General features: G+C 24.1%; 1 protein-coding gene across 1 annotated transcript; it reads right to left on the reverse strand.

Annotated features, from left to right (window-relative positions):
* Positions 1-1,545: 1,545 nt before the first annotated feature.
* Positions 1,546-14,821, reverse strand: LOC117204928 (uncharacterized protein PFB0765w-like). Its single transcript, XM_033442853.1, has 43 exons — positions 14,447-14,821; positions 14,064-14,246; positions 13,776-13,972; positions 13,582-13,597; positions 13,111-13,190; positions 12,845-13,028; positions 12,365-12,637; positions 12,146-12,322; positions 11,884-12,087; positions 11,408-11,443; positions 11,192-11,314; positions 10,577-10,702; positions 10,427-10,477; positions 10,189-10,323; positions 10,022-10,117; positions 9,823-9,948; positions 9,639-9,746; positions 9,464-9,559; positions 9,250-9,384; positions 9,120-9,161; positions 8,946-9,029; positions 8,778-8,870; positions 8,504-8,662; positions 8,326-8,421; positions 8,157-8,225; positions 7,996-8,085; positions 7,742-7,888; positions 7,577-7,672; positions 7,115-7,177; positions 6,830-6,988; positions 5,941-6,054; positions 5,689-5,832; positions 5,401-5,448; positions 5,232-5,329; positions 4,659-5,151; positions 4,317-4,562; positions 4,153-4,233; positions 3,947-4,084; positions 3,691-3,879; positions 3,453-3,599; positions 3,135-3,382; positions 2,876-3,047; positions 1,546-2,233 (listed from the first exon to the last, which is right to left on the reverse strand). Exons 1-43 carry the CDS (start codon positions 14,654-14,656, stop codon positions 2,036-2,038), a joined length of 5,970 nt encoding a protein of 1,989 aa, XP_033298744.1. The 5' UTR covers positions 14,657-14,821; the 3' UTR covers positions 1,546-2,035.
* Positions 14,822-15,148: the final 327 nt, after the last annotated feature.

Raw genomic sequence — 15,148 nt, forward strand, 5'->3', positions numbered from 1 at the left:
TGTTTGACAGATATGTTAATTTTTTGTACATTTCGAAAGTGTATATTGATATTTGAAGAAATTTAAGTTTTTATTTATTTTGTCTTTTGAAATGTAAAGTAAATATGCTGTAAATTTTGTATTAATTACATATAAAAATTATTAAAATTTTTATCAAAATATTGTATCTTTAAGCAAAATAATTTATGCATTTTATAATCGCCTTTATACAATTAAAAGAGCGAAAAATGTAATATTTTATTTTATGTTTGTAGCTTTAAATAGTGCAATATATATATATTGTGTATATAAACCCTCACACGATATATATATATATTCCCGATACGATACATATATATATCGTATATACATACACTTAATAAGCACATATATTGACATTTTATAATCACACTAACGCATCGTAGTAAATATAATTACGATTTTAAAAATTATTCTCTATTAAATTTCTATGTTGTTGATATTCTGTGGTTGAAAATGTATATGATTCTTAATGGCGTTTGCATTGATTTACATAAATTATTTTAACAATATTAAAAGATAATACATGAAATTGTAGGCTTATTAACATTTATATGTATTATTCTATATAATGTATATAATATTTTATGCTTAGGATATGTTAATATTAGTATATATATAGTGAAAGAAAACACGATCAACACAAACCGTTAGTTAGTTTGTATTCGATTTATCAAGTCTGATTTTCTCTATCAATTTAAATGTTCATAATTTAACTATTATATGTATCTGATTTTTAAATATACATACCTTGTTCTGCGGTAGAAATAATATTTGATAATGTCATATCAATTCATAACAGAAGATCGTACAGAAACCAACGGTCAAAAAGACCAGTCGAAATCAATTATAAATGTTAAGTGGTCAACTTTGTCAGAACGTATAATACCGAAAATTCAAGTAACTTTACAGAGAATCCAGTCGGACATTCAAATCGAATCAAATGTAGATTATGACGATTTGTGCGGACCGTGGGTTTATTCAAAAAATCCTCTTCATAGTAAATATGTTGATTCACCGCAGCCAAGTTTATGTATTTGGAAATATTTTACAGAAGAGGATATAATTTATCTTAAAAAGCATCAAGAAAACAAGCATCTGATATGTTCTTTTTTTGGTAAATAAATATAAATGTTACTTTGATAAATAGCAATTATATGTGTAAAACAAAATAATATCAGTTTTCTTTTGCAGAAAATAAATTGTTAAATGAGACTACAGGGAAAAGTAATACTGTTTTTATAAATATATTATGGGAATTCTTCAAGCTTACTAGGTATTTGAGTATGTTGAATTTATAAAAAATGTTTTCTCTTTAAAATTTGTAATTGATATATAATACAACTTTAAAAAGTTAATCTTAATCCATATCTAAATGAATATTTATGAACTTGTATTTTAGGCTAAAATTATTCACTGAAAAAGGTATTTCTGCATGTTTGGGGATCGTGTATTTAACACATTTATTTTTTCTTTCTTATCCATGGTGGACAGCTCAAAAAGTCCACCAGTTTTTTTATAAAAGCATTTTACTACATGTTGTTTTGGTTTGTATATTTCTCTATCAGATTATATATATAGCATATAATGATAGATCTTTAGAGATGAGCAAAAGTTTGTAAAAGTCTGTAATATGTAATTTTTAGTATCCTCCAAACAGTCTGGAAGTATTTACTATAAACGAGTGCAAGTTTTTACTTAAATTATTTCACAAAGCATACATAAAAAATCTTGTTTTGCTGCATATTCTGTGTCATACAAAGTATCATTTTACTCTAAAATTACGTACTCCAGAAGATTCAATTATGAAAAATTAATAAAGAAAGTACACATTGACAAGTGAATTATTTACTAGCTGTAAGTTTATATTTTTAAATTGACTCACGCATATAAATATGAAGAACTTCTATTACATAGTAAATAATATAAAAAAGTCTGATGAATTAACAATTTGTTTATATGTCCGTTAAGAAGTATGATTAGTTCATTTTTAGTAGTCATAACTTTCTATATATGTTCATTTACTGGTAGATGATTGGTAACCGCAATCGTGGTTTTCTTCTGCCCCTAGATCTGTATTCATCCTGTTAAAACAGTTTTCACTACATTCTACATTATTTTTTCGTAACTCGTTTACTAAATATTTCATTTTAGGGAACCACGAACCATTACTACACACTGACATGCGCTGTGCTGTCCTTGTAAGATTTAGTTTCTAAATGAAAGAAAGTATTTAAATTTAAGTCAATTAAGATTCATAAAAAGACTTATAATTCATGGTAAATAAAGCAATAAATATATCAGATTTTACATTATGTTTCAAGGAAGTATTTTAGTAAGAATCTTAAATTTAATACATATACTGTAATATAAACCGTCTAACGATTGTTTAGACTACAATCAATTAAATATAAATAACAAATTACCCTGATTTCACCTGTTGGGTGAATATAATGGAACATAAATGGAACAGAATTTGAATGAAGAATTTACCAATATGATTAATTAAAAATAATTCAAAATAATTGACCATAGATCTATAGATTCATTCCAGAAAGATACACAATTATAAAGAACAATATGATGTAAAGAACAAATCTGAATATAAATAATTTTAACTTTCACAAATTGAAGTTTCTATAAAATATATTCTTATCATATTGTTTTATTTGTATGTCATTGTTTCATTAAGTATTGTCTTCCAATTATACCATGAATTATAAGACAACTATTTGATTTTAAAAATATCATATTATCTTTAATAGTTTTAACTTTCTAATACTCTAAACAGTATATAGTTAGATCAGTTTGTATTAATTAAAAAAATAAAACAAGAAAGTTTTATGAGTGAAATTACCTTCTGTGATTTGGAGCTTGTAGGAAGATGTATATCAATATTTTTTGGTAATATTTGACATCCTGCACAAACATTTCTAACATTCCTCCCACCATGTCTATGTATCCGCTTTAGTCTTTGTATTAGTGCATGATTCATGTGTTTTAATCTTCTTGTTTCATCTACTAATACTCTGTAAATTGTTTTGTCGATTATTTTTGAGAGACTTTAAACTTATAAATCTTATAATACTAATCTTGGAAATTCTAAAAACACTGACCTCTTTTCAAATTCAAGTTGTACTAATTCCTGTTGTTGGGATTTCAATTTCGTACTAAGTTTGTTTACATATTCTCGTTGTTCTTCCATCCAAACACGTATACAAGAAACGACATATTGCGACTGATTACAAAGTTCCGATCTACTCATTGCCGTTTCTGTTAATTCTGCTGATATGCATGCCAATGATTTATTTTTTAGCTGACACTCTTTTTTTAAATCTAACAAGGATTTGTGTGTCTCTTGCAACTAAAAAAGAATTCATTTTAAATTATTTTTATTGAACTTGTATGTTACAAGCAATTAAATATTTGTTTACCTCTGAAATGATTTCACAATTATTTTGTTCTATTATCGATTTTTCCTTAATAAGATTACAATTTTGTTCCTTGTATTCCTGTAACTGCTGCACTATACAATGATTTGATTCTTCCATTTGCTTAATTTTCTCTTTTTCTCCCTCAATCTAAAAATATAATAAATACTTAAAATTAATATTATGTGATGTAAGATATATATAATCCTTTAGAGATAAAAATATTGGATTAATTTATTACCTGTTGTTGTAAAATATGTAATTGTTCCGCATAAGACTTACAAATATCTTGCAGTTTGCAATGTTCACTATTTTTTGATGAATAGTTTCTTTGAATTTCTTCTAATTCATCTTTAAGTTTATCCAAGCAGTCTCCAAGTATAGTTTTCTCTTTCTCTATAGTTGATAGTTTTAGGCAATAATCCATTTCCTAAAATGGTTAAACAGAAAGTTAAAAGAATTTTCAGTTAGATAAAATATTTAAAGATAATAAGCACCATATTTGTTAAACATTCTTGTAAATCAGCTTCTCGTTTTGTTATCTTGATTAATTGTTCTTGTGTTCTATTAAAATCTTTAGTGACTCTGCAATAATTATCTTCAGTGAAGCATAATTGCATTTGAAGATCTTTCAACTGAAAAGAAATAATATTGACATTATTTACAATCTTAAAATTAATATATGATAAAATATACTGTATACTATAGCTTTTAATTGGCAAATATCTTCTTTTGTTTTATCCTCAAAATTGCTATTCTCCATCTTCAATATAGAATTCTCATTCTGAAATAAGACATTTTTGAGTAGTCAATCAATTTTTGAGTATTCTAAAGTAGTAAAGTCAAATATCAAATATTAGTACATACTTTCATCACTTCATAATCTGCCTGCAATTTAGCCATATCATCTGATTTTTCCTTTAACATTGTTTTCAAAGATTGTATCCTTTCATGTAAAGTTGACATCTCTTCTTCTGCTTCATTTAATTCAGATAAATATGCATTAATTTGTTTATTTTTTATATCTAACTTTTTTTCAAGTTCTTCAATGATTTCTGTTTGTTTTTTTATAACAATTTCATTATTCACAATCTGACTGCATAAATCATTAATCTGCACATAATGGAATAAAATATCAGTATGATTTTTTACTTAACTAGAATTTCACATTATAATTATTAGAACTGTTTTTCTTATTGTGAAATATACCTGTATCTGCCTATCCTCTAATTTCTTTAACAATTTCTCAAATTTTGTGTTATTTTCCTGAGATAACTGTAACTTTTCTAACAAGTCCTCTATTTCGATAGTTTGCTTTTTTAAATCACATTTAAGTTGTTCATTTTCATATTGTAGACAACACTCTGTATCTCTTAATTTTTGTAATTCAAATGAAATTTGTTGAACATAAGTACCACTTTCTTTTTCTGTTTTCAGTTCTTTGTCAATGATGTCAAAATCCAATTTACATTTTTGTAATTGTCTTTTCATATCTTCGTTTTCTCCAATTAAAATTCCAATTTCTGATTGCAAGTCATGTTCATGTGATAAATTTTTACATTGTTCCGTATTATTATATGTTAAGTCACTCCAATCAAATATATCTCGAGTAGTGCAGTTTTTGTCTTTAACTTCTATTTTATATTGACATCCTTTATCTTCAGTAATCTTTGTTTTATGTTCAATCTTCAACGTTTCTTTCCTAAATCAATTAACAGTACAGTATTTCTTAAAATATATATTATACTTCTACATTAACAAAATTCTATATTAAGATATTACCTTAATTCCAGCAATTTTCCTTCTGCTTCTTGCCATAACATTTTTGTGTTCAAATATTTACTTTCCAAGTAACATTTTGATTGTATTAAAGTATCTCTCTGAAATGATATTAACATATTTTGGACATAGTTCACAAGAATATATGTTTATGAAATAAAGCTTGTTGTACCTCATTTTTTAAAGCTTCAATTTCATTTACTCGAGTTTCCAGTTGTTCCTAAAAAATTTATATTTATTAATAGATACAATTATTAAAATTAACTCTCTTTTAATATCTTAATATTAAAATAAATATTGTAAAAACTAACAGTAACTTATATTTAGTTTAATAACTATACACAAATACAAAATGCAATAAAACTCTGATAGTAAGAAATATATCATCTTTTTATTATCAGAAAAAGTATGTACAACAATTTTGAGTTATTATCTACAGCAATATTTTAAATTCCTCTACCTGTATTGTTTTTAAAATTGAATAATATGTGATATGGATGAAAGTAATAGCTGTGCTGTTATCGTATTCCATACTACTAATTTTTTGTTGAAGATTGTGTATTGCGTCTCGTTGTAGCTCTAACAATTTATCTTGTTTAGCTGCCTATATGAAAGGAATATATTACTATAAATGGTATTTAATTTCGCAAACAATAAATTATATTCTTAATAGATTAATAAAATTAATTATAGATAAAAGAGTCTACTATACCTCTGCAAAACATTCATTATATTGACTTTGAGTTTCTTCTGCATACACTGTGAGTAAACGAATAGCTTCAATTTTTTCTTCAAACTGTAAATTACAAACTGTTCGATTGTTTTCCTACAAATAATACTTCAAAATGTGTAATAAGTTCATATTAACAACACCACCAAACACAAATGTTGCTTTTAAGTATCACAATTCATTATCAAGTCACACAATTAACTTCTACAACACTATATTTGAAACTAAACAAGAAAATTATATAGTGTTAGTTATCTAAAATTATTGGTATGGTCAAAATATGAAACAAAATACATGCAAGTTATTTATTCAGTTATTTATTGTAACAATAAACAGTGATAAACTTTAATAATAAGTAATATATTGTTATTATTAATGAGCATAATTTTTGTATACAGAAATACATATATTTTTATTTTAAAACAATAAGATATAGACTTCTATTAAATATTTTTAACAATCATCAACAATATTTACAAAAATGAAGTGTTGGGCATTAATAAATATATTGCACAAGTAATATGTAATATATATGTAATATATGCAATTTTGAGGTATTGCTTAATTTAAATTTTTGAATTTAAATATTATTCAAATATTATGAAATTGTAGAAATTTAAATATTTTCAATAATATACGATTGTTTTAAATTTAAAGATATGTTCTATATCTTTAGATATGTTCTATATCTAAAATATGGAACTGATTTCAATAATTTTATAATTATTATAATCTGTCAAAATTTTTTAAATTATGCTGTAAATTGCTATCTTATTTTCTAACAAAAGTATGTTGAATGTCTGTTTTTACAAATAAGCTATATGTTACTTGCACATGTTTCACTACACGTTTCATTACAAGTTAACGTTTAAACATCATGCACGTTTCTTTGACTGTATACTGCAGATGAAATTGTAGGCCATTGTTCATTCATATCACTCACTGTTCTATGTCCCATTTGATCTATACATTTTTTAGCTTCCACTACAGCATTTTGTAAATGACCAATAGTTTGAACTTGAAGCTCGTTCTAAAAACGAATATATTTTTATATCAACTGACAGAGGAAGTTTTTATATAAACTAGAGTAAAACCAATAAATAAAAATAGAAATTTCTTCTATAATAATTATTAATAATATAAAATTAATACAGACCTGTTCTAATAATTCTTTCTTTTCCTTTTCATATTGAGAAATTATTTGATCTTGATTATCAATCTAGAAATGTGTTTATTACATACTGTATTAAAATTTGGATACTTATAGTTAACATACCTTTAATAATAAATCTTGATAGTTTCTTTCTAATTATCACATTTTCAATAAAATAATTGTATGTGTATATCAATTTTGCATCATAAATTTAGTATAAGTGATGTATAAAGTTACTTAAATTTATCCAAACAAAAAACTTAAGTGATATAACTTAAGAATTAAATAGATAATTTCAATATACTTTTGGTATTAAATTCTAATCTAAATGTTAATTTTTGATAATTATAAACATTATAACTCTTCCTATAATTTATGTATGTTATACATACAGTTACTCTACAGCCATTCTTATTAAATATTACAAATGATTCTTTTTTAAGATGTTTTTGAATATTAACATACCTTTTCTTGAAATTTTTTGTGAAGTTCTTTTAATTCAGCTTGTGTCATTACAATGGAATCCTTTTGGATTTTAATAATTTCATCCATATTTTCTATCTGTAAATATAATAGTATTTAGATGCTGTTAATAATTTTGTCCAAATGAAAAAGTGAAATAATAATTACAAGCTTATCTTTAGAATACAATGTATTCTTGAGTTCTTCAATTTCTTGGGTACAATTATCTAATTCATTTTCATACTTCTGTAATTTTTCTAGTAAATTCATTAATGTCTTTGCAGAAGAACAGCTATTAGATGAGTCTTCACAAATCTAAAAAATATATTATTCCAAAATAAACAATAATAAAAATTTGTATGTATATTATAATGTGTAACTTTTACACAGGAGATAATGAAAATAATGAAATTTAATCAAACCAATTTTTTGAATTCTGCTTTAAGTTCTTGAAGGCCAGTTTTTGTTGATTTTATGGTGTTTTGCAGTTTTTTAAATAACTGAGGTGCAGTCTACAAATATAAATCTACCTATTACTCTTACTTTAATGACTTATTTTGTATGAATAATTAATAACACTTACCATTGTGTCATATCTGAACTGATAACAGCCATACCGTAACAAAGTTTCTTCCATGCTATGTTCATTGTGCTTTTATAAAATGTAAAAAAGAATTAAAAAAATTTTTTTAATGATGTAAATAAGAAAGATATAAATATAATAATCAGACTTTTGCAAGAAATCAACTTACAGAAGAATTTAATAATTCTTTAGATCTTTTTAATTCAATTTCGCTATCATTCAATTGCCGCTGAAGAGTACATTCAATTTCTTTTTGAAATTTAAGCTAAAATTCAAATACATACAAAATAATTGTATCTAATAATATTGTAATACTCTATATTAAATAATTGTCTATATATATTTACGGTATTTTCTAATTCTATAATCTTTTTCTTTAATTTCATATTATCTATGGAATGAGATCGTCTATAATTATCTGCTTTTGTTTGTGTTATATGCAGTTCCTCTTCTATTGATTGAATGTTATTTCTTAAAAAATTGTTTGCTTCTTCATTGCACTTTGCCTGCAGAAGTCAAATTTGTTAATAGGTATAAAAATATACCACAATTTATTAAAACAACAATCAGTACGTCACTGTTATCATACTGTATTACAGAAGATAATTAAATATTACATACCTCATGTTGTAGTATTTTAACTTGATCTTGTAAGTCAGTTACTCTACATTTCCATGAACATGTTTTCTTATCACATTCAGGGTGGAGTGATGACTGTAAAATATTTATTACAAATAAGTAAATTTACTTATAATATGATATAATTAAAATAATTTATAAGTTCCTCACTTGTGACAACTTATATTTTAATTCATCATATTCTTTCCTTAATTTATATACAGCTTGTTTAGTTTGCAGTATCTCATTTAAAATCTAAAATAATATAATATTTTTATATTAGAGTGATCACAGAGAGATTTGGGAATAAATAACATGAAATGATTAAATGACATAAAATATTACTTGTGTATATAATTGAGCCTCCATAATATTATAATCAGATACCTATTACATAATTGGAACAAAATTAAGTGAAATTTTACCTTAATTATAATATAAATAGTAATGTAATATAAAAATGATAAATACATACATGTTCTTTTGGAGAAAAAAATGATTCCAACACGTTTTTTACTTTTAAATGAATCACATCAACTTCTTCTTCTAACTTCTGTAATTTTTGTTCTTTTTGTGAAAGTGTCAATTCTACTATGTCATGTTCTGTCAACTGCAAAGAATAAAGCTCAATTAAGTAAAATTGAAATTAAGAAATAGTTAAGAAATATTTATAGTAGTAAATACACAACTGCTTCATCTATTTTTTCTTGTAATTTCCTTGTAGATGAATCTACTTCACAAAATTGGTTCTTCATTTTTTCAAACTCTTTTACTATGCAACATCCCTTAAATAATTTAAATATTATTCATTTATTATTAATATTTTAACACTATTTTATGCAATAAAGAATTTCAAAACTTTACTTGAACTTGAAATATTTGCAGACTAGATGATGTTTGTTCTATTTCTTCGATTACTGAACATAATAGGTCGTAGTTGGATACATTTTCTGCATAACTAGATATATTTTCCTAAAATTTGAATAGAATAATTAATTTAGTTAGCCAGATATTAAACTTAAGTAGAGAAATTAAATTTGTTCTGTACATTGGTCTGCATTTCATTTATATAAATTGACAATTGGGATTGGGACAGATTTATTTCATTTTTTATGTCTTTTAATTTATTCTTTCTTGAAGTAATTCTATCATTGTGTCTTATTCTTTCTTCCCCCTATAATGAAGAGAAAAAGTTTATTAATTGCAAGGTGATAACATTAAATATAATTAAATTTAACGATTCTTACTTGTAATTGTAATTCATTAATTACTTCTGCTATTATCCCCCGACTTTTTATTAACTGATTTTGTACATTCATAACTTCTTTATTCAAATCAACATACTGTAAAGATCTTGTCATTAATACAAAATCATGCTAGTAATATGTAATTAACACACAATAATATAGTTCACCTTTTGATGTCTACATTTAAATGAAGAAACAATTATATTTATTTCATCTTTCATATCTTCCATAGTAAGTTGTGCTTCAACAATACATGCTCTGAATATGTCCATTAATTTCCGTCGGTTAATGTCCGTGCTTGGCTAAAATACATTAATTTTTGTTCCTCATGTTAATAACTTACATTACAATTTATCATAAAACATTTATTGATACAATTTAAATATTATTTAACATAATACTTACTAAGCAATTAAGATCTTCTACATGAAAAAGATGATTATTTTCCATTTGGAGCTAAAGCATAATATAGAATATAATAAATAGTATAATATAATATTTAAATATACAAAATTATTTTTTCACTATATGAATGATTTAAAAGATTATACATACTAAAGAATTAATTATTTCAATTGATTCCTCCTTTTTTAAATGTATTTTGTCCACATATTCAATATTTTTAGCTAATTTATACCTTATATTATCCACATTATTTTCACTATCAATCGTTTCGTATTCCTGTTCAATTAGAAATATCAAACAGTTCTTTTGTAAATAATTATTTTCATAAGAAATTTACAAGTATTGTTTATTAGTATAACTATTTTAAAGCAATGTTAATAACAATAAACATTTTTCAATTAAAAATATGTGCTAAATAATATAAAATTTTTATTGCTCTACATTTTATTACAATTGAAAATATATATTATGTGCAAATACTATCGGAATCAATTAAGCTTTCTGTTTTTAAAAATACTGGAATTCCTTATTAAATTGAATTATTCTTCTTACGATTTCTTCGCGATATTACAGACAACTGAAAAATGTTTATTCATAAGATCTTTATCCAGAGATAGCTTATTAAAAATGAAGTTAAACATATCCTCTAAAAAAATATTCAAAAAGATAACAATAAATTCTTCTTTTTATATTACTTAATCAGAAAATGACATATTCTATTCAATATCTTGTTGACATAAAAATGTGCATTTGTATGTTACCAACTTTATCTTTTCTGCTGCATAAGTTTTCTACAGTTTTTTCCAATTCTATCTTTAAATTAAAGAGGTCTTCCTTTTCTTGTTCCATGAATGATTTTACTTTACTCAAATATAATAAAATTTGATTCTAAAAATTAAAATCCATTTAAAACAGTATTTGACAATATTATATACAATAAATATAAACACTAAACTTTCAATATTTATATATATATATTACCTGTTGATTTGTAGGATTCTTTGACCTCTTAACATCCTACAAAAAGAGTGTGAAGAAAAGTATAAGCAAAAAATATGTTAAATGCAAATGAAATATTAATTATTTTGATGTAAATGTTAGAAATAAAAGGCAATCATATTGAAATATAATATAAAAGGGACCAACTTTACATATAATATATAATATATTATTAATAACTTATAAACTAAATGTTAAAATAATGATTTAACATTTCAATTATTATATCTACTGAAAAACGTACATTAATTTTCAGATTTTTCGAAAATAGAAGTATCTTTGTTGTTTAATAATTGTTTGTGTGTATTAACAGATGGTAGCTTTTTGCTATATTTCAAGATCTTTTTATCAATATCATGAAAACTCTTATGCATATCAATTTTATTATATTTAGTATTCTTATGACAATTTATTATTTTTGTTTTTAAATTATTGTGTTTTGTTTTCATTATAGATACATCTTTTGTTAATTTATTATGATTTAAAATATTGTTAATGTAAGTTTGCAAAAACGAATCATTATTGTGCTCAGCAGATGTATACATCATTTTTGGTATCATAATTTTCTCACATAATTTATAAAAAGATTCCATTTCTTGATTGTCAATAGTAACTTTGTCATAACGATTACAAGTATAAGGAAAGAAGTTAGAATATAGAAACTGAAAATAAAAAACATCATTGTTATCCATTTACAAATCCACAAATTACTGTTTATACCTTAGCTCGTCTTAATTTTCTTCGCATTTCTTTAATAATGCCTTCTTTAAAATGAATTTGCATGTTTGTAGAACGACATTGCTCTTGTAACATAGCTACTTGTTTTTGCAGAGACGTTACTACTTCGTTTCTTTCTGTCACTTCTGCTGTTAAGACAATTTGCTTCTCTATTGATTCCTAACAGTTGATACAAATAGAATTATAAATAAATTATCATTGGATAATAAAATATACATTCGAGCAAATAGCACAAACTTTTTGTAGATTAACCATTTGCTGCTCTATTTCTTGAATTGTCTTGTACTTTTCATTCAACTGAATTTTTAAATTATTTAAACTTATATCGCTATTACGAGTTACTATTATCAAATTAGATTCCGCGTCACGTAAGCGTTCCTGCAAGTTTTTTGTTTCTAGATCTTTTTCAATGAATAGTTTTTCCACAATACCAGCCACTAACATAATCTGGATAGCAACAAAAGTTTTAAAGATAATTTATCACTATATTACTCTAGCGAATCTCATACATTTGAAAATATTTCATATTTCAACATGATTGCCTTGTTATTCATTATTTAATCTATGTAATTTTCAATTACTTCACTTTATCAAAAATATAATTACATAGACGTATACATTCATATATACTTAAAGTTGTGATTCAAAAGTATTAACTTACTTAAGATAATATTAACTTACATCAACAGGTTCTTGATCATTTACTATAAATGAGCTACATGCAATTTGCTCAGTAAATTTAACATGTTTTCTAAGATTGTCACTAAGATTTTGAAATTGAGAAACACATGCTTTAACAGTATCTTCTTTTGTTTGCAATTTTGCATTAAGATCTATTAATTTATCCTCTAACTCTTTTTGATATCTAAAAAACATGGAATTTAGTGTTAATAACAAATATATTAAAAAATATTCGTTATTTAAATTCATTTTTCATTTTCACTTACACAATCATTCTTTTTTCATTTTCTTGAAGATGTTTGATTTGCAATTTTAAGGACTGCATCTTTTTATGACTTATATCTCCCTAATTTTAAAATCATAAAGTTAATTTCAAACTTTCATTTCTCATACATATTACAGTAAATTTAAATATAAGAAGAACAACAATTTGTACATAATTATATTACATACCCACCATTTATTTTACATAAAAATTATAGCATAATTATAGCATATTTGACAAAGAATTTATCAAAAAGAGTGTAGGAGATTAAAATATAAAATAAACAACATATACCAATTATATATCTATATATATATAGCAAAAAGTAAAAACTTAATTAAAGTGTTGTCGAATGGGTAGGATGTATCATGCATATACTTCCATCTAATGGATAATCTGATTTATTCATGAAATCATGACTAATTTGTATTCTAAGTTTCAATCTCTTATCAGCATCTACATTTATATTTACCTGATCACAGGTACAGCTGCAAAAGTATGAAAGAAGTTATATTACTTAATTTGTTTAGAATATTTAATTAGCCTGGCAGCACACACTTGGAGATCCAACAGATCCCTACCATGTGGATTCTTATTTTATGTGGATTTCCATTTTAGAAGTTCATGTATATACTGCCAGGTTCATGAAACTTAATAGGAACTTACTTAGTGGGGACAGGTATATCACTAGGTTGAATTTCAAAGAATTTTATATCATCTAAATTCCAATGATTTTCTTGCACTGCACGTCGTATTAGTTCTAATAATCCTCTGATATCACTTTGAAGAAATTCTATTTTTTGTTGCATATATTTTTCATCTTTTTCTAAGATACTTACACGATTTGAAAGTGTATGTATAGTCTATAATAATTATTATTTGCTATATAAATTTGCATTATATATATATATATCATACCATAGTAATCTCAAAGAAAAATTTCAAACACCATACCATTTCTGTATTCATTGACTTTGACATGTTCCCAGAAACTAACACTGATGAATGTTTTAATTTTTGTTCCAATAATTTAACTCTATTACAAGCAGCTTGTTCTAAATCCTCTACTACTTGTACTAGCATAACATTTTGCTCTTTTAAATTTTTTATCCATTCTTTTGATATTTCTAATTTCATCTATGAAATATTAAATAACAATAAAAGTAGAAGTTTCACATTAATAATTGAAAATATAGAGAAATATACATTCATTTCCACTGTTTTCTTAATTTATTATTGTCAATTTTCTTGCAAAAAGGAATAAATATTTTTAATGTTTTACATTTGCACTTATGCAAATAAATTAAATTAACTTTATATATTATAAAAGAACTTACACAAACTTGATCAAATTCATTTTCGAACTCTCGATCAACATTTTCAATACGAGTTTCGTATAATTTTTGAAACTCATTGATAATTCTTAAAGTTTCAGTTTCGCCGCAAAATTCCCCGATAGTTTTATCAATAGCAGTACAATTGCAGTCTTCATCAAAAATCTTAGAAATCTCTGGGATAGATTCGATCGTTGAATCAAATGGGTTCATGGCACATTAATGAAAAGGTCGAATAACATGAATAAATTATTATTTTATTAAATTAAAAGTCTTCCTACACTCAGGTTAAAAATAATCTTAAAATAACCATCAACATACTAGCTCGCCATCTTATCATTAGAGTTGTCAACGTGTTTTTACATCCATGAGCAATAGTTAAGTAAGAAGCATAACTCTATCCTTTTTTAAAATTCCATTTACAGATAGTTGAAAAAGCAGCTTTAATATTACTATGAATAATTTTTCAAATATAATTCTAATTTATTATATATATTTTTTTAAATTATTAATTTCGCTTTTAATAACGAATTTGATTTAGTTATTAATATTTTTATTTGATTTTTATATCATAAACATTTTTATATTATGAATCGTATTTTTCTATAAAAGAAAGGAAAATCCTTAATACTATTAATAAAAACTGAAAAATTATATAAATATGTATAAAATGACATGAATATATAAATGATAATTATAACAATT

The sequence above is a fragment of the Bombus bifarius genome, unplaced genomic scaffold, assembly GCF_011952205.1.
Source record: "Bombus bifarius isolate JDL3187 unplaced genomic scaffold, Bbif_JDL3187 scf7180000007984, whole genome shotgun sequence".
Taxonomy (NCBI): domain Eukaryota; kingdom Metazoa; phylum Arthropoda; class Insecta; order Hymenoptera; family Apidae; genus Bombus; species Bombus bifarius.

Coding starts and splice junctions, on each gene's coding strand:
- LOC117204928 (XM_033442853.1), bottom strand. CDS start 14,656: ATGAACCCATTTGATTCAACGATCGAATCTATCCCAGAGATTTCTAAG. Junction 9,949..10,021: donor TTAATGAATTACAATTACAA/GTAAGAATCGTT, acceptor TCTTCATTATAG/GGGGAAGAAAGAATAAGACA. Junction 4,085..4,152: donor TTTGCCAATTAAAAGCTATA/GTATACAGTATA, acceptor ATTTCTTTTCAG/TTGAAAGATCTTCAAATGCA.